This window comes from Homarus americanus, unplaced genomic scaffold (assembly GCF_018991925.1).
Source record: "Homarus americanus isolate GMGI-L3 unplaced genomic scaffold, GMGI_Hamer_2.0 scaffold49667, whole genome shotgun sequence".
NCBI classification, from domain to species: Eukaryota; Metazoa; Arthropoda; class Malacostraca; order Decapoda; family Nephropidae; genus Homarus; species Homarus americanus.
In genome coordinates this window covers 7,890,291-7,911,035 of record NW_024738608.1, presented here as the reverse complement: position 1 = coordinate 7,911,035, position 20,745 = coordinate 7,890,291, and the positions used below count along the sequence as shown (strand labels likewise).

General features: G+C 35.7%; 1 protein-coding gene across 3 annotated transcripts in view; it reads left to right on the top strand.

Moving 5' to 3' along the window:
* The window catches only part of LOC121874240 (double-strand break repair protein MRE11-like), a 32,165-nt gene that overhangs the window by 10,082 nt on the left and 1,338 nt on the right, over nt 1–20,745 (top strand). For all 3 annotated transcript variants that reach the window (XM_042378319.1, XM_042378318.1, XM_042378317.1), the window contains 8 exons: nt 5,000–5,207; nt 6,859–6,992; nt 9,360–9,483; nt 12,127–12,338; nt 13,554–13,708; nt 15,011–15,146; nt 15,987–16,105; nt 16,594–16,725. In XM_042378319.1, coding sequence (XP_042234253.1) covers nt 5,000–5,207; nt 6,859–6,992; nt 9,360–9,483; nt 12,127–12,338; nt 13,554–13,708; nt 15,011–15,146; nt 15,987–16,105; nt 16,594–16,725 — 1,220 coding nt within the window. The remainder of the gene's footprint in view (nt 1–4,999; nt 5,208–6,858; nt 6,993–9,359; nt 9,484–12,126; nt 12,339–13,553; nt 13,709–15,010; nt 15,147–15,986; nt 16,106–16,593; nt 16,726–20,745) is intronic.

Here is a 20,745-nt window from a genome sequence, read left to right as displayed (position 1 = left end):
ATTTTTTGGCCAAAATCCTTTAAGGCTATAGACTTACAATTTTTGTCATTTTTCGGCCAAAATGGATTTTGTTCAAAATTTGTATAGGTAATTCTGAACGCTGCTTGGCTGATCTGTTAACCAAAATTTGATATCTTGATTATAACTTGTTCAAATGGCTTTTAGAAAATGTTCAAATGATTTTTAGAATATTTTAATTATTTTTGCAATGCTAATTACTCGCCACTTATGGGTTTTCGAGGTCATTTCTTGGTGCTTGTGTATTATTCTGGATGTACTTAAATAGTTAGGCACATTAAATTTTAGTTCAGAGAGAAAATGTATTTTTGGCCAAAAATCCTTTAGGGCTATAGACTTACAATTTTTGTCATTTTCGGCCAAAAAATGGATTTTGTTCAAAATTTCAGTATAGGTACTCCTGAATGTGCTGCTTAAGGATCTGTTAACCAAAATTTGATATCTTGATTATAACTTGTTCAAATGGCTTTTAGAAATGTTCAAATGATTTTTAGAATATTTTAATTACTTTTGCAATGCTAATTACTCGCCACTTATGGGTTTTCGAGGTCATTTCTTGGTGCTTGTGTATTATTCTGGATGTACTTAAATAGTTAGGCACATTAAATTTTAGTTCAGAGAGAAAATGTATTTTTGGCCAAAAATCCTTTAAGGCTTTAGACTTATAATTTTTGTCATTTTCGGCCAAAAAATGGATTTTGTTCAAAATTTCAGTATAGGTACTCCTGAATGTGCTGCTTAAGGATCTGTTAACCAAAATTTGATATCTTGATTATAACTTGTTCAAATGGCTTTTAGAAAATGTTCAAATGATTTTTAGAATATTTTAATTACTTTTGCAATGCTAATTACTCGCCACTTATGGGTTTTCGAGGTCATTTCTTGGTGCTTGTGTATTATTCTGGATGTACTTAAATAGTTAGGCACATTAAATTTTAGTTCAGAGAGAAAAAGTATTTTTGGCCAAAAATCCTTTAAGGCTTTAGACTTACAATTTTTGTCATTTTCGGCCAAAAAATGGATTTTGTTCAAAATTTCAGTATAGGTACTCCTGAATGTGCTGCTTAAGGATCTGTTAACCAAAATTTGATAGCTTGATTATAACTTGTTCAAATGGCTTTTAGAAAATGTTCAAATGATTTTTAGAATATTTTAATTACTTTTGCAATGCTAATTACTCGCCACTTATGGGTTTTCGAGGTTATTTCTTGGTGCTTGTGTATTATTCTGGATGTACTTAAATAGTTAGGCACATTAAATTTTAGTTCAGAGAGAAAAAGTATTTTTGGCCAAAAATCCTTTAAGGCAATAGACTTACAATTTTTATCATTTTCGGCCAAAAATGGATTTTGTTCAAAATTTCAGTACAGGTACTCCTGAATGTGCTGCTTAAGGATCTGTTAACCAAAATTTGATATCTTGATTATAACTTGTTCAAATGGCTTTTAGAAAATGTTCAAATGATTTTTAGAATATTTTTAATTACTTTTGCAATGCTAATTACTCGCCACTTATGGGTTTTCGAGGTTATTTCTTGGTGCTTGTGTATTATTCTGGATGTACTTAAATAGTTAGGCACATTAAATTTTAGTTCAGAGAGAAAACGTATTTTTGGCCCAAAATCCTTTAAGGCTTTAGACTTACAATTTTTGTAATTTTCGGCCAAATGGATTTTGTTCAAAATTTCAGTATAGGTACTCCTGAATGTGCTGCTTAAGGATCTGTTAACCAAAATTTGATATCTTGATTATAACTTGTTCAAATGGCATTTAGAAAATGTTCAAATGATTTTTAGAATATTTTAATTACTTTTGCAATGCTAATTACTCGCCACTTATGGGTTTTCGAGGTCATTTCTTGGTGCTTGTGTATTATTCTGGATGTACTTAAATAGTTAGGCACATTAAATTTTAGTTCAGAGAGAAAACGTATTTTTGGCCAAAAATCCTTTAAGGCTATAGACTTTCAATTTTTGTCATTTTCGGCCAAAAAATGGATTTTGTTCAAAATTTCAGTATAGGTACTCCTGAATGTGCTGCTTAAGGATCTGTTAACCAAAATTTGATATCTTGATTATAACTTGTTCAAATGATTTTTAGAATATTTTAATTACTTTTGCAATGCTAATTACTCGCCACTTATGGGTTTTCGAGGTCATTTCTTGGTGCTTATGTATTATTCTGGATGTACTTAAATAGTTAGGCACATTAAATTTTAGTTCAGAGAGAAAAAGTATTTTTGGCCAAAAATCCTTTAAGGCTTTAGACTTACAATTTTTGTCAAAAATGGATTTTGTTAAAAATTTCAGTATAGGTACTCCTGAATGTGCTGCTTAAGGATCTGTTAACCAAAATTTGATATCTTGATTATAACTTGTTCAAATGGCGTTTAGAAAATGTTCAAATGATTTTTAGAATATTTTAATTACTTTTGCAATGCTAATTACTCGCCACTTATGGGTTTTCGAGGTCATTTCTTGGCGCTTGTGTATTATGCTGGATGTACTTAAATAGTTAGGCACATTAAATTTTAGTTCAGAGAGAAAACGTATTTTTGGCCAAAAATCCTTTAAGGCTTTAGACTTACAATTTTTTGTCATTTCGGCCAAAAAATGGATTTTGTTCAAAATTTCAGTATAGGTACTCCTGAATGTGCTGCTTAAGGATCTGTTAACCAAAATTTGATATCTTGATTATAACTTGTTCAAATGGCTTTTAGAAAATGTTCAAATGATTTTTAGAATATTTTAATTACTTTTGCAATGCTAATTACTCGCCACTTATGGGTTTTCGAGGTCATTTCTTGGTGCTTGTGTATTATTCTGGATGTACTTAAATAGTTAGGCACATTAAATTTTAGTTCAGAGAGAAAACGTATTTTTGGCCAAAAATCCTTTAAGGCTTTAGACTTACAATTTTTGTCATTTTCGGCCAAAAAATGGATTTTGTTCAAAATTTCAGTATAGGTACTCCTGAATGTGCTGCTTAAGGATCTGTTAACCAAAATTTGATATCTTGATTATAACTTGTTCAAATGGCTTTTAGAAAATGTTCAAATGATTTTTAGAATATTTTAATTACTTTTGCAATGCTAATTACTCGCCACTTATGGGTTTTCGAGGTCATTTCTTGGTGCTTGTGTATTATTCTGGATGTACTTAAATAGTTAGGCACATTAAATTTTAGTTCAGAGAGAAAACGTATTTTTGGCCAAAAATCCTTTAAGGCTATAGACTTACAATTTTTGTCATTTTCGGCCAAAAAATGGATTTTGTTCAAAATTTCAGTATAGGTACTCCTGAATGTGCTGCTTAAGGATCTGTTAACCAAAATTTGATATCTTGATTATAACTTGTTCAAATGGCTTTTAGAAAATGTTCAAATGATTTTTAGAATATTTTAATTACTTTTGCAATGCTAATTACTTGCCACTTATGGGTTTTCGAGGTCATTTCTTGGTGCTTGTGTATTATTCTGGATGTACTTAAATAGTTAGGCACATTAAATTTTAGTTCAGAGACAAAAAGTATTTTTGGCCAAAAATCCTTTAAGGCTTTAGACTTACAATTTTTGTCATTTTCGGCCAAAAAATGGATTTTGTTCAAAATCTCAGTATAGGTTGTACTGGTCACGACACTCACGAATCAGATTTCCTGGAAATCGGACTGGGTACTCCTGGAATGACCCTGTTTTTTGACGAAAAACACGGAGCTCCCACACACACACGTCCCACCGCCTACACTAATTCATTGAAGTGCCATTAAAAACTGGACTGTATATTTAATGATAAAGTTTTAATAACCAAGTCCAGTGGATGAGACAACTCGTATTAGTTCATCATCAAGTTTGTGTGTTAGCCCATAGGTTTCCAGGAGCTCTCCTTGTTTATGATTGGGTAAAACTAGAAGATCATAGATAGGATCTCTACCAACTTAGCTGCAGCTCCATTAAAAACTAAATAGCCAGGAAGAGTTGAGTTTCTAAAAGCTGAGTCAGACCACCAGGAGTACAGTACAGTATATGCCATAAAACAGGCTTCAGGTACATTACTGATCTGAAAAACATTATGACATATATTAGCAAGGGTTTCTTGTACTCATTTATTATTGTTTGTTTATTTTTTTGTGAAGTAAAGAGTACCAGTATGAGTTTGTTAATAAAGGAAAGCTTTACTAGTGGTCATGGTAGCAAAGGCAAGTGTTATTTTGGTGATTACCCAGGTACTGTAGGTGGCAGACGGCAGCTTTGTTTACTGTACAGTACTGTAGATTGTATTTACTGTAATAGTATTTGGGACTTTAAATAATTGGTTGACTAGGCTTACAGACTGAACTACATGATTTTGGCCTGTCTTTGTGAGGGAAAGGAAGTCATTGTTAGCACTCGCTGTAAAAAGTACCATTACGGAGGGGTTCAATGAATTTCAAAATTAATACCGAGACTCCTGTTGTCTAGGTAGGGTTGTCAAAATCCTTTGGCCATTGTGTCATATTGTCTCACACAACATCATAAAGACTCTTTTGGGGCGAATTTTCAGAGAGTCTCATTGGTCGTACACATAGGAAAATTAATGTTCCCTTTTTCAGGTGAGAGAATCATGACAAATCAAAGAAGATTGTTGATAAATTAACACCAAATGAAAGAGTTAACTTTAATATTCGCATCCAGGAAGCCGGATCCCACACACACACACACTGATCAGATGCAGAAGAATTTAATCGACAATAACTATATGTCTGGATTTTGTCTATTAGATTCTATTACAACTGATCGGTGTTTAGTGTCTAGCTTTCTGGACACGAGAACTAAACTGACTCTCAATAGTGTTTATTATCTCTGCCATCTTCGTTGATTTGTTATGATTCAATTAAAAAAAAACATCAATTGTCTTATGATGCACAATCTCTGAGACTCCCTATACGTATATTCATCATCTTAGTTTTCCTGGGTGATATATTATACTTTTTAAGATGTAATTTCAGGTCAAAATGCTTCGTCCCAAAGAGTCCATGGAAAGTTGGTTCAATATCATGGTCCTTCACCAAAACCACGCTAAACACGGCCCAACCAACTACATACCAGAGAGTTTCCTCGACCCCTTCCTGGACTTGGTCATCTGGGGTCACGAACACGAGTGTCTCATAGAGCCCAGGTTGTCTGCCGAGGACTCCTTTCATGTTATTCAGCCAGGTACTGTATTGGCTTTTATTTATTTATTTTTTATTAACCTCACTTGTTTTATATTTTGTTTTTTCCTTGCCTTTTTTTTTTTTTTTTTTTATCTTGCCTGTCATTTCTCCTTCCTTTGTTTAATCCTTAGCATATAGATCCATTTCTCCATCTTTCATTGTTGAGTCTAGTTGATGTCACAAGTTTATCCTTGGGTTTTCACAGAGTTAGCCTTGTTGTGTCCATCATAATGGTGATTGTGTGTGTTTATTTCTAATGTATTGAAACCTGTGTTATATTAAATTTACATAATGATGTCTTTATTGTGGAGGCGATGAAGCCATAGTTTGGTTAGGTTAGGTTTATTTGGGAAGTGACAAAGTGTCCTTGAACCCTTTTGTGTGTCGTATTTCATTTTCTGTTCCTTCATATTTTGTCGGTGGGTCCATTTAGTACTCCTGATGCTTTACCTTACCATTCTCAAGCTCACAGCCTGTCTCATCCCATCCCTAACTGCTTGTGCCTTTGTCGCTACCTTCCTTCTTGACCTAAACAGAATAATTACTTGTATGTCTTTATCTTATCAGTTATATATCTGGGTTCAAAATATTCTTACCTTTTCTCTCATACGTTCTCTTTTTACTGCATTATATCCCTTCCCTCTCCCTCCCTCCATCAATCTTACCTTCCATTTCCAATGTTTTCTTACCATATTTCATTCCCTCCAAAACAACTACCATTTCTCTTTGAAGCTTTAGTTAACTCTTTTTTTTTTTTTTTTTTTACACGGGGATTAGCCCACCCGGGCACAGGTCACTGACCCACATCAGAGCCGGGGGGCGAAAATATAATAATAATAATAATTCATAGTAAATAAAATTTATAATAAAAAGTAAAATAAAATATTAATGGTAATAATAATAATAACAACACTGATAATAATAAATACAAAGAAATACAAGAATGAAAAAAAATCAACAGTGAGAAATGCTACATATATGTTGTTTTGTCATGTAAGAGAAACAATTGAGACCCTACAATTGTGTGTAATTGAGGCCGAAAGACAGATCAGCAACCTGGGACTTGGTCACAATTTTCGTGATGCCATATGGCAGCAGGGTCTACCATTAGACAACACATTATGCTGCCAATATCTTCCCAGGCGGTAGTACCTCCCTGTTTAGTAGCTGCCTACTACGTACTGTATATAATGGATTAACCTCTTACATTACTGGAGTCCGTTAGAAGGAAGTCTCATATTTCACTGTAGGTGTAATAGATTTTTCAGATGTCAATATTCACAGTTCAAGGTGTATATAAAAGAGTGTACTGTATACTGTAATGTCATGGGTTTGACCAAAGCTACTTGTGTGTCTAAGCTTGTAATGAATGGCATCTATATAGTGATCATGTGGGAAAGTGTACTAATTGGACGATTGTGACATTATGAAGGATTGTGATTATGGGGGATTGTGAATGTGGAGGAGTGTGATTTTGAAGGATTGTGACTGAAGGATTGTAATTGTGAAGGAGTGTGATTGTAGAGGATTGTAACTGGAGGAGTGTGATTGTCCCAGTATCATATGCCTAACCCAACCCAACCCAACCCAACCCAATAAGAGACTTTCAACATGATGGATAAACTTTCCCTCTCAACTATATCATGTTACAGGCAGCTCTGTAGCCACGTCGCTGTGTGCAGGAGAGGCCGTGACCAAGAACGTGGCCCTACTAGAGGTGAATAATCAGCAGCAGTTCAAGACAACGGCTCTACCGCTAAAGACTATCAGACCTTTTTTATTTGATGTGAGTGCTGTACAGTATTTGATGTCTGTAAAAATCAATGAAGGGTCTTTTATGTCAGGGCTTTTGTATTTGATGTGAGTAAAGATAAAATGAGGTATTTTATAATTGACGAGTTGACGGTCGGAATTTTTTCGTAAGATGGCAGGTTAATTGGGTAAAGAAAATGCTTAAATTCACAATGGTAATGATATTTTTAAATAAATAAGGCCAAAAAGTGTAAAAAAAATAAGGGTTAAAGTTCCTTAAAAGTCACGTGACTGTGATTGGTTGTGACTACTAGTTCCCTCGAGTTGCAGAGAGGGAGCCAGTTGTGGTGTATATCCATTATTATATGTTGTTTACCAGCAAAATTACAGGACTTGTGGCCATATACAATGTTGATATAAACAGGTATAGCCGTATTTTTAGGTTAAATTAAATTATTGCTCAAGTATCATCGTGTGTATTTACTTGCTGGGTGCCAAAATGATACACATGACCGATAACTCCAACATAGAAGTTTGCATCACTATTCTCTCTTTCATGTCTGGAAACTGTAAGTTTTCGTCATTGATGTCATATTTAATGTTGTGGAAGGACTAGGGATGACCATGGCCAGGGGATGGGCTTGAGATGATCAGATGACAGATGTAATTTAACGTGCTTCATAGCTGGATGGCGGAGTTCTTGATAATACTCTACAATCATAAAGACATCTACTTTTGGTAAATTTCTTTCATCTGCCTTGATGAACCCTGGAAGTAGTTGTCCAACCTTCTCGCTGATCGGCTCTAAATGAATATTATTAGATAATTAATTGTGCTTTACTGTGCAACACCGTAATACTATATTGAATATATAAATATTACTAAGCACATTAACTAATTCAATGGATATTAGCTGCCCCCACTACAAATTTCATAGTACTGTATAAACATTCCAAACAATGTTGGTATTATTTTGGTTTTGGTCATCTGGGGAACCCTAAGATTCTAACTGTGGGATTAAATACTTTAAACAATAAGACAAATTATCTCTACTGGATTTCACTCGCAAAACATTTTTCTATTGCATAAGAAAATACAGGTCATAGGTTAGGTTAGGTACAAGTTATATTATAAGTTATAAGGTTAGCTTAACATACACTGGTAAGGGGGGGGGTAGTAACTCAAAACTAGTGAAATCCGATACAGGTGAAGGTCTAAATCGTTCATAACACATCGCAAACCGTCAGAAAAAAAACACAAGTCTGCATGTCTAAGTACAGGGATGACCAAAGCTTTAAATTTACCCAATACGTATAGCCCATCTCAAATAAACATACAAATAGTTATGGTAGTTAAAGTAAAATTTTACCCATCAATTCATATAAATGATGATATATCTTAGGTGTTCATTAGTGAATCATCAAAACAATAACAGTACTATGTTGTCATGTTTAACTATCATCAGGAATTCTCAAAAACAAAGTCCAGACAATGTCATTAGTACTTCTTAATGGATTCGTATCTCCATCCGTACGTCGTCTGCAGGGTAAGTGGTGACATTGCAAATGGCGGCCCTGTTTCTAGAGAAATAAACTTATCTCGACTATTATAGCAGGACTTTAAACTTTTATTACAAATTATATATACCGTATCACTCTCCGAACGTGGCAGAGTGTATTTCTTGTGTTTACCCAGAACCGTCAACTCGTCCATTACCTGCATTTTTGTATTTGGTATACAGGTAATTAAAACAAAGGGCATTATTATTCTTTTATGATATTTAATTAGTGAATAGATGATAGAGTAAGGAAGTTAAAACCATAGATTAGAATGGGTTGAAGGTAAGATGGTATGGGATGGATATATTTATCTACTGTATAGCAAAAGATGTAAAACTCTTCAAGTGGGGTGCAGTGACTCTAAACAACACTACTCTGCAGATAGTACTTCCTTGGAATTTATAGAAGAAAAGAACTTGGTCATTGTGATAGAGTAGACATTGAAAGCATTGCAGGAGGTGGGTGAAACACTGAAGAGAACTACCATGTTTGTTCCCACCTTAACTATTGTATACAAGTATGGAGAATTAAATGTTTAGTTTTCCAAAATTTTACTTATATATATATTTTCTAAGGCTATAATAAGAGAATACAGTGGTGGTTAGCTCAGCTCAGGTTAGGTTTAATAGCATAGATCTGTATGTCAATGGAATTTACTTACTGTATGTCTCTCAAAGGTCACTTCCCTTAACCCATTATTTACTATTGGACACAGCCCTTATCAACCATTTGAGAATCCTAGAATGTAATCCCTGTGGTTGGTGTGAGTTACTGTATATTTAAATAGTAAATCTTTTCTTTCATATACAGTACTGTCCTATACAACAATTGAACATTAACAGAATGTGTGTCTGGCTGACTATGACATAGGTATGGTGATTGACAGCAATAAGTCAAATCCTGTGGAAGACTTTGTTGAAGAATATGTCCACAAGATGCTAGTTAAAGTCAAGGGACTTATTACAGGTAAACACTCACTTTTTAGCTTATAGTTTGGTTGGTTTTGGTCTATATTCTTATGTTAATGATTCCTTAGAGATAGTGTACAGTAGTCCACTTAGTTAGCCAAAGGTTCTCGGACACCTGAATTATTGTTGCTACTACCGGGTGCAGTCACTTTCCTTACTCTCATGGTCTGCATTTTCATGGGTGTAACTTGCATGATGCTTAAGGAGGAGGGGGCCAGGTCAGCCTAACCTAACCCAATGAAAACCTAATCTTTATCTGATGGTCCACCAGTTATATCAAGAAATATAAGCTTTGACCTGACCTAACCTAATAGCCTCCCCTTAAGCAGTCTTTTATTCTTTTCCATTATATCCCAGTTTCTTGATGTTTGAGTTCTTACTAACTGTTTGTAGAGTCTCTCCTCCTATTATGGGTAATGTTTTTAATGTAACAAAATCCAATGTTGTTACACATGACAGCCAGGGCAATGGGATAATAGTGTACAGTACTTGTATCACCTTGTGTAGGATATAAGATCTATGTTTAAAGTGCAGAATAAAAGCTGTATTATTTGGCACAGAACTACCCATCACACTTTAGCAGCAGACATATTTGTGATGAACTGCCAAAACAAATGTCGATTCTATTTATTTATGCGCAGTTCTGTACATTTGTAGTTCTGAGTATAATATTTTTAAATAATGATGTGCACCAAGTGACTATCCAGATTATGTCAAATACACTTAAGTAGCTGTAAAGTTATGGTGTTTAAAACCTTGGCTTTTATTACTTGACTGGTGTAAAAGGTCTGGGAATTAGGGATAGAAATCCCTTACCAGACTAATCAGGTTCTTAATAAAGGAAAATCAAGGACCATGGTTTTCCGAGGAATAGCAAACAACCGTTTGAGATTGACATCTCATTACTATAAAAAATATAACTCAAAACTCTGACACCACTCAACAAACATCAAATAATTACGGGAGTCAAACAATTAATGAAGTTAAACAATTAAAGGAATCAAACAATTAATGGGAGTCAGCAATTAATGGAATCAAACAATTAATGGGAGTCAACAATTGATAGAATCGAACAATAAAGGGGAGTCAGCAATTAATGGGATCAAACAACCATAGAATCAAACAATGAACAGATATTTCCTACAGCAGTGGCCCTGGGGGAAGGTTCTGAAACATGGTGATCCACACTCAGGGTAGGGAAGCGTCCATTCAACTTCACACTCGAACGACAGCGGCTGAGGACTTGATACAGCAGACCCGATGTCTTGATACAGCAGACGGAATGAGATGAACTGACGGCCGTGGTATGTGGTAGTGGTAGATTGACAGTCGATAGGTGAAGGTCTGGGGACACAACCCACGGGTCCAGGACCTATGATGAGATCACAGCCAGAATTTGACGAACAGCGGGGTAGCTAGATAGTGACTGTATGGCAATTGGGGTCAATCTGCCGGTGACACAGGTAGCAGCTGCCGTTCTCACCTCTGTCCAACTACTCAAGTGTTAGTCGCACCAGCAAACAAGCGAGTAAGCAGCGGTAATGAGCAGGAAGATAGTTTCCGCTCTTACAATTGGTGAGTAGTGTTACTGTCTTGTGTTCCTTAGATGAGATTGACTGTTAACTGGCAGCCCCCCTCCCCGCCATGCTGAATAATGAAGCTTTTACTGCGAATTTATAAAGTGGAGGACATTTGGCCCAGGTGTGAGGCTGGCAAGGAAATCATCATTAACTTTTGATATATAAAGAAGGTCTGCCTCATTAACTTCACTGCTGGAACTGTTTTTTTGTCCCTTGCACTAGCAAAAGGCAACTGACTCCAATCATTCCATGCTAAATGCTTTCTGTGCAATGCTTGGCGTTTACTATTGCTCCTCTGCTACGGACAAGTAAACGTACAGTGCAGGTAGCAAAATAACATCTTCCTGTTGTTTCACGGGCAGACACTTTTTTGAGCCCAGCGTGTGTGGGTGCATGTTTGTATGTGTGTACTTTTGCATGTGCTTGTCTGTGCTTATATGCTAGTGTTATGAATATAGTAGAAATAATTAACATTTAACTGAAATGAAATATACAGCTGCCAAAAGCTGAAAATGTACAAAACAAAGAAATACTACGGGGAGTGGTTCATTGTACAGTAGTTCACTGGGGAAATGGCTCGTTGGGGAGTGGTTGTGTCAGAGGGAGGTGAAAGGGCCAGATTATTGAGTGGATTTTAATGGCACAATGATACACTGTTGTCTAGGATCTATTGTTTGTGACAGTAAACAATGGTATCATAGGGGGGAGTATCTCACTGGTGTCAAGGGAGTATTCCACTTTGGTGTCAGTGTCAGATTGATCAGTGCACCATTTTCTTGGTGATAGTTTGTTGATAGACAGTATCATAATGGACAGGACGGGTCGAGAGGAGGGAGGTGGGGAAGAATCAATAGGCTGATCCAGGCAGCTACAGGTTACTAAATTGATACTCTCTCATGCCAAGGTGGTCAAGATACATATGTGTGTGTGTGTGGGGGGGTAAACAGACCCAGAATGAGTTACAAGTACTAGATGGTCTTGAATCAACCCACCCTTCTATTTCCATTTAACACAATATGATAAGATGCTTGATGTTCAACAACCTGGTGCATTCTCCACAGGTCACCCACGGCAGCCCAAGAAACCGCTGATTCGGCTAAGGGTGGAGTACACGGATGAGTCGCAGATGTTTAACGCGTGTCGGTTTGGTCACAGGTTCAAAGATGACGTGGCAAATTCTACTGATATGATATTGTTTAGAAAAAAGAAACTAGAGAAAAAGGAGGAAATTGGCATTGATAAGGACGCTATGGATGCCGTGTTTAATGAAGATGTAGGTTGGACTTCATCTTGTATTTCTGATAACTTATGTGGAATACAGTAGTTAATGTTTTTCTTTGGCTGCAATTATAAGAAGAAAAGTTTATGTATATCCAGTAGCTAAATATGATGTTTGGTAGAATTATTTTCTTGTAAAATTTTTGAGGAATGACTTGGGTAAATGAAAAAAAGACAGAAGTGTAAACGATACTTTTGGGAATTATTTACTAAAGATGGAGGTGTTGAAAGTGAAGTGTTAGACAGTGGCGAAAGGAAAGTAACTTATTAGAGAGAATGGTGTTGTGATTAATATAAAACACAAGTTCTTAGACATTGGTGAGTGGTGTTATAACCTGAATGGATAATGTAAAATGAGAAATATTGAGAAAGATATGTAATAAGTGATTTTAAGTCTAGGAGTAGAAGAAACACATGCTGTAAAATCCTGTACAGTATTTACATAGTACCATTTTGCACTGGTGTTTTAAAGATGTCCTCTAGGCTTATAGTACTTGTAAATGTCAGGGTATTTTTTACAGTAAACATTATTTAGTTCAGGGTTTTTTTCAATACTTTAGGTATGGGATATGTCTTGTTTGATCCACTGTCATGGTACTGTAGATAAAACATTGATTAAATTATGCCAATGACATTCTCCCAGTCACTTACACCGCTACTTCCCGCCACACAGTTGTCGCTGGTTTAGTTGTACAGGGCGTTTACATTATACAGTATACTTTAGGACTTTTTCCTATTACAGTAAACATGATTTTGTTGGGCTGTTTTTAACATTGTGGCTGAAAACTTATCAGTATGAACACAAGTTTCTGGGTTAAAGGTTACAAAACTTTATATATATTTGTCAGTGAAAGACAAACATAGGTCTATGTTTATTTTTTATGGTTATTCATATTTTTTTTTTATTTCATTGTCATTCTAAAGGTATGCTTCTTCTATGGAATGAATTTAGTGCCCTTGTTACTTTGTGAAAGATAGATTTTACTGTAGAAACAACCAATGTTAGTAAGGCCTTAAACTTACGAGGGCTCAACAAGGTGCAGAAATTGGGTGGAGAAGCAATGCAGAAGGACTAGAGGCGAGGTGAAAAGCTTAATAGTTTAGTTATAAATTATAAACAGCAGGGTTGGGGTGGATGATTTTGGGTGCAGTACAAATTGCTCTTAAGTTGTAGTTGTGATGTGGAATTATATGTCTGTGTAATCAACAGGTGGCAGAGACTCGTGTTGAGGACCTTGTAGAGCAGTACTTTGCTGATCTTGATACTGAACACCAGCTGTCTCTCCTGACTGAGAGGGGTCTGGCACGGGCCATACGCTCATTCGTGGAAAAAGACGACAAAGATGCAATAAAAACAATTATTGAGTAAGTCTCTCAACATTTTAGTAATTTATTTAGGAAGTTCTTTTGGATAGCATTTTACTTCTTTGTTTTCTAAGTAGTACTGTATTGTCTTCACATGGTTTTGGCACATACAGTAATTGCAAGAATTTGAATTTTCCCAGTTACTTGATGCACTGAGCATAAGATACCAATGTCATAACCACTTTGTAGATTGTGAATCAACAGTCACACAGCACCATACACTTTACAGTACGAGTATTTCATTTTGTGTAAAGAAAATCAGAATGTGTTTATATGCCTACCTAGTGACAGCACTAGGATCCCGCTTTCTCTATCAAGGAATAAACAATTGAAATTGAAATTGAATGTGTTTATCGAGTCATATTAATTGAATATTTTTACAGTGGTCCCTCTGTTAATTCGTTCGAGAAGGTCGTTCGTTAACCGAAACCATTGTTTCAATGGGATTTTGGGTAATTGGTTCCAGCTCACCGAAAATTACATACAAACTAAAAATAAATGCAGTAAAGTACACTTACTTTGAGGTGTGCATGTAGAAGGCTCCTGGTTGATGATGATGGGAATTAGAGGTGGGGGTGGAGGAGGGAAAAGAGAAGACACCCCATGCTTCATGTTGCCATTTCACCCATAAAATTTTAGTTCACTTGGTGTAATTCAAGATTATTTTCTTCAAATCAACACTGCACTGCATTATATATTGTCAATATGTAAAATATACTTGAGAATGACCAATAATTGTACTGTAAAAATGTAAAAATAGTTTATGTTCAAGAGAGTCTCAAGCAAGATGCTTCCTCCACTGAGCAGGGACACACACTGACGCCATTTTGGGTGAGTCAAGTGGCTGTTTGGCGCGCTAAAATCTAGTTCCCTGTACTTCCATTATGTTAAATAATTGTTAAAATGACTAAAAAATTTAATATAATTTTTTTTTTTAATTATTGAATAGTACAACCTTCTTGATATTTACTCAAATGGTAACGAATTTAAGCCCTAGAACCGATTACTGTATTGGCGGACTAATACTACAGCTGGTGAGCAGCCGAAAGCAAGCGAAAACTTGTTGGGAAAAATTCGTAAGGAATTCGTTAATCAAAATTTTTTCGTTAACCGAAGTGAAGAATCTTATGGAAGGTAATTCGTTAACCGAGGGATCACTGTACTTTTGAATTACTGTATTTTTATTAACCCCTTTACTATGGGAAAGCCACATTTATTGTATTATTTGGCCAACACCAGATGACTTTACTTGGCTCAGAGGGTACTATATACACAAGAGGTTTATGAGTGTTTCCTTCACAGGCACCAGGTGGACAAAACACGGAAGTATATCATGTCTCTGGATAAGGAATTTATTGAGGATAAAATAGAGAGCAACATTATTAATTACCGACAGCAAAGGAAGTCCCGTCTGAACGCTCAACAAGAGGAAAATGAGGTGGGTGTGTGTTTTTCTGTGTTTGGTGTGAGTATTGGAAATATGATTTAGTGAAGTTAAAGTTTGAATGTGCATGAGTGTTTTTAAGGCTTAGAATGTTAAACCTTATTATGAAACTGTGGTAAAAGAAGACTAGAGTCGACCTTTTTCGAGCTTTATTGTTCATTTAACTGACCAAGGGTTGTATGGCATCTGGAAGAGAACAAAAAAAAATATTCTAGTGAGTGAAGGGAACAATGAACATTACTAATGTAATATAACCCCAAACAAAAACAATACCCAATGATAAGAAACAAAACATATGTACATATACACAAGGTAGAAACATGGGTTCAGGTGTAGCATAACTTTATTACAGAAACATTCTCCTTGATAGACTGACTAGATATGAACATTGAATTATGTTTCTCTTTTAATTTGATACAGGATATTATAAGGCAGAGAAATAGAGCCCACATTTAGGTGAATGTTGATTTGTTCAACTGTGATGGTGGGGGCACAAAGGTCAAGTCTGTAATTAGGGATGGCCCTCGTTGAAAATGCCAGGCCCACAAACTTCTTATATCAGGACCCTGCTGTACATATATCCACTAAAGTCCTCTCCTGCTATTCCACAAACACCAAGAATCAGACTCATGAACCCAAAGCAGTAGACAGTGATGCATTATTCTGTCCATAAATGCTTCGGGTTCACGAGTCTGAATCTCAGGGTTCGTGGTTCAGGAGGAGAGGCGCCAGGACTTTTGTGGGTGACTGTATCTGTACCAGTCCAGCTTGATTTTGTAGTGCAGGAATGTAATTTATTTCTGTATGATGACACTTAAAACATCTTTATTACAGACTCTCACTGCCCTTAACGATCCAAACCGAGTCAAGCAAAGAGTCAGCGAAGGTGATGAGGACGATGAGGTGTTAAGTGACTTTGATATGGATGAAGAACCTGCACCAAAACCTGCCAGGTATGTCTTGAGGGCATTTACATTGATATCCCCACAACTCTATCTATCTTTACTGATTGAATGTGTTAAAATTTTCTTAGCACCTGTAGAGTCATTCGTATATCCATTAGCTAGACTGTATGTGGTATTTAAACCATGATAACTCAATATAGTACTGAAACATTTGTACTTTGTGTAATTACTGTAATAGGCTTCATGAGACAAGCCACATGATACACAATAAGTTTGCCTCTTGGTGTTGATATAGTCTACATTTGAAACACTAAAAATATGTGTGTCTCATTCATCAGCACAGACTTTGTAACACAGTATGCCGATGGTTCTTCATTGGGTTAGGTTAGAAGATGTGGAGGTTGTTGCCAACTAAAACTCCAAAACTTCAGGAGATGTATTACCAGAACAACCTTGATGTACCAGCAGCAGTAATTTGGCATATGCTTACTATTTATCTCATTTTTATAACGTGGTAGTACTGTTGTGTCTTGTAGGGGCAGAGGGTCAAGAGGTCCGCGGGCAAGAGGAGCCAAACCAAGAGGCAGCCGGGGATCTAGGACTGCCTCCAGCACCTCCATGAGTACTAGTTCTGCGTCGTCTAGTAAACAATCGCTCACAATATCAGGGTAAGACAACTTTACTTCAATTTTCCAGAGTTAAATTATTCATTATTAAGGATCTCAGATAGACTTAACCATACATTATGTATCTTTAACTATATTTCAGTAATACATAGGGGTAATACTGTATTCTATCATCCCAAAGTGACATTTTTATTTGTTGGCCAAGAATTATATTTTTGAAACTTATAACAGAAGTGAAATACTAGAGTGCACTTATGTTTGTGATTATACCTGGTGATGAAATAACTATGCTCGGTGTTTGGCTTCCCTCTCACCACTGTGTCTCAGATTGATCCCTGCTCAGGTTGGGTGTAAGAAGGATGTTGTCCAGTGATGTAGTGGAGTCTGAGACCACAAATGAATGAGATATTTTGTAATTTTGGTCTTTATTGATCACCTGAAGATTAGCCCCACCACTTACCTTAACCAGCGTGAAGTTTAACCACATCAAAATTATCTGGGATAGGGGGCTAACGTTCAGGTGATCTATAAATGCAATTACAGGTTGTACCTCTCTAGTCCGGAAACTCCCGTGGTCCGGAACGATTTTAATTTGCCCATGGAGAAAATTAATTTGAGTCTGGTACTTTAGATGTTTGGCTAAATTTTGCCTTATTTACCCTACTTTTCTGGCGAATTACTACCTCTAATAAACCAACGAAAATAACACAGATAAAGTTAAATAAAAACTAAAAACAACACAGAAAAAGTTTTTATGTTCTACAGCTTCAGCTAGAGTTGAACCTGATGACTTGGCAACTTCATCATCTGAGTAAAAACACACACGACAACATTGGCTGTCCTTATGTTTTCAACTTTACCACCACTTGTGGGTAGAATTTATTTTTTAAATTCAGAAACATGAATTAAAATATATATGAACAGTAAATAAGTGTTGCTTTCATATTCTTATGTAGAATAATGATATGTTTTCACATGTGCGCACTTACAAATGCGATCTCACTTTTTTTCTTTACCATTAATGGTTAGCTATTTATATTGTTCCATTTATTAACATTAACATTACTTCAAACAACCATATTAATTTTTTTACCTTAATTTTACTACAGCTACAACCAGGGTCTTATTTTCTTCAGTTTTATATGTAGAACCAATCAGTCACTGGTTTTGTAAACATTAACGAAAACAATGCCGTCTCGTCTCGTGTGTTTTAATATTCCACGTATTATTAATGAATTGTATTGTTCATTTTGCACACATAAGCATTAATTCAATAAAAAAAATTTTGAAACATTAATTAAAACATATATGAACTGTAAATAAGTGTTGCTTTCATGTTCTTGTGTAGAGTAATGCCGATATGTTTTCACATGTGCGCACTTACATATGTGCAGTCTCACTTTTTTCTTTACCATTAATGGTTAGCTACTTTTATTGTTCCATTTATTAACATTAATTTAAAATAACCATATTAATTTTTTACATTACTTTTACTTCAGCTACAACCAAGGTCTTATTTTCTTCAGTTTTATATGTAGAACCAGTCACTGGTTTTGTAAACAACGAAAACAATGCCGTCTCGTCTCCTCGTGTGTGTTAATATTCTACGTATTATTAATGAATTGTATTGTTCATTTTGCACACATAAACATTAATTCAATCAAAAAGACATTCAGTAATAAACAATAATGAGTCTTTTGTACATAAGAGAAATGACGCTGTTTACACAATTATGCACGTCTGAACGTTGGCGGGCCGCTCAAACCCGTTGAAATTCGAGTTTCCGCCGTCGAAATTTTAAATTGTGTAGTGTTTTTTGTGTCCAAATAAAAAACGTTGAATTAAAAACTTGCGAAATTTGAGAACCTACTGTACAACATTTAACCCTTCAATATGTTTTCAAAGAGACCACGAAGCAGTGAAAGTGGTGCTAGTGCTTCCAAGCATTAGCACAAGTCACTATCTATCCAGGAAAGGGGTGAATTTCCATGGTCCGGCACCGGTCAGGTCCTGAGGTTGCCGGACTAGAGAGGTACAACCTGTACTACGAATACTGTAGTCTCGTTCATACTTTCGAATTCATCACTGGCGTTATCAAATGTGACACTACTGACCAATGCAAGTTTTTACGGGAACAGTACAATACAGTACTTCAGTTTTTTTCCCCGACTAGAGCAGGCCCCATGGAGGAAGACCTTAATTGAACTTTGTAGAGAAGCCATGTACAGTACTGGTAAACCTGGAAAATAATATATTGTCTGCTGTTAGTATGGAGGAAGAGGATAAATTTTCATCAGTTTTGCGCATTTTAACTGGACACAATAGTTCACCAGCTAGTGTTAAACCAATGTTATAGAGGATTACATGTCTTTACCCTCACAATATTATAAAAAGTAGTAGTAGCTGTTTATTTGCAAAGGAGGCAGTATACTGTATTTATGAATCTGTGAATGATATTTGAAGTTTAAACTTACCTTGGAATTAATAAAATAATAGTTGTGACAGGACCGCCCCTCTATTCATTAGAGATAGTTTTTAAAAGGTCTGGAAAATCCATTATAACTCCAGACGGTTTGTGTTCGTGCGTGTCTCTCACTGTCTCGGACTCAATCTGAGTACAGGGTACAGTACTGTACTGCCTTTATATGTATAGTATCAATGTGCCGCACCTCACTGCCTACACTCATTTACGTGAACTTTGAGTACTGTACTATATGTAGTATCTTTAAGAGGATACAAGAAGCTTCTAAGAAATGGGTTAAGATTGTGTAAGTACAGTACTGTACATATTTTAAGAAATGGGTAAAATTAAAAGAAAAAGAACAACACTTGCTCACCGAATACTGTACAGTGGATAATAATCAGATTTGCTATAGGCCTAACAAGAGTGAAGAGACTGCATCTGTAAGCAGGCTGGGGGTTGGAGGGAGGTTGATCGGGTATTGCCACATTCACCAGGTTTATTTAATGATTCAATATTATATCCTTGTATGGTTCATCATGGTTAATATAACATCTTCAGTGGTGGATAAAAAAATATTACGTGTAATTTGTAGTTTAACATGAAAATAAAAGGATAAGCTGAATCGGAAGGTATTCATTCAGGATGCATTCGTGTGAGAGCTTTCAGCAAATCAGTTTATGACAAGGTCACTATAACACACTGTATAGTATTTGATATGAAGATACCTTCCTAACAATGCTATTTACTACCTTTGAGTGTTATATGATGACTCAGTTTGGCTACTTGTTTACTTAGACAAATTATTAATGAATAAACCAGGGTATATGCAGATGCATAATACTATACACTACAATATTACTTATTAAGTGCTGATAAATACACTACAATATTATTAAGTGATAATAGTTAGACTACAGTACTGTACTAATTTATTAAGTACTGAAGACATGTGGTAAGCATGAGTGGTGAAGGAGCTACTGTAAGCCGATCAGCTGTTTGTTCTTTGTAAACAAACGACTCATGATGTTGAGTGTGGGATTCTTTTTTTTTTCAGGAAAGTTGATTATTTTGTGATAGTATTTTATCAACCCAACACTAAATGAACCTAAAAATATCAGAATTACAGTTTAATTTCATAAAGACAAGTTAAAGGGATCTTGGGAGGGATCCACCCACCTGTGCTACCCCCCTCCAACCTGCTGCTCCCAGATCACTCTCCTCTCCCATACACAATATACCCCTACCTTGTTATTTACATCTTTAAAGTGCTATACAGTATACAGTTTACTTTATATTCATAAGACAAATCATCTCGGTGAAAACATTTGTCGACAACCAAACTTCTGTCTGATTTTCCACCCAGAGCACTCTGTTAAATAATTAATTGTTTAATGGTGTTTTAATAACCTTGATATGCACTTAAAGACCTTAATTGTTGAAGTGCAGTAATAAACAACAACAACTGAATTTTTTTAAACAGTCCCAGATAAGAAGTGTTATCTCCACACCACTTCCCCCTATCGATTCACTTATTTCAGACTGGGGTCTGCCCCATTTAGTCTGATTTATCGAGGTTCTACTGTAGTTATATTAGAGAA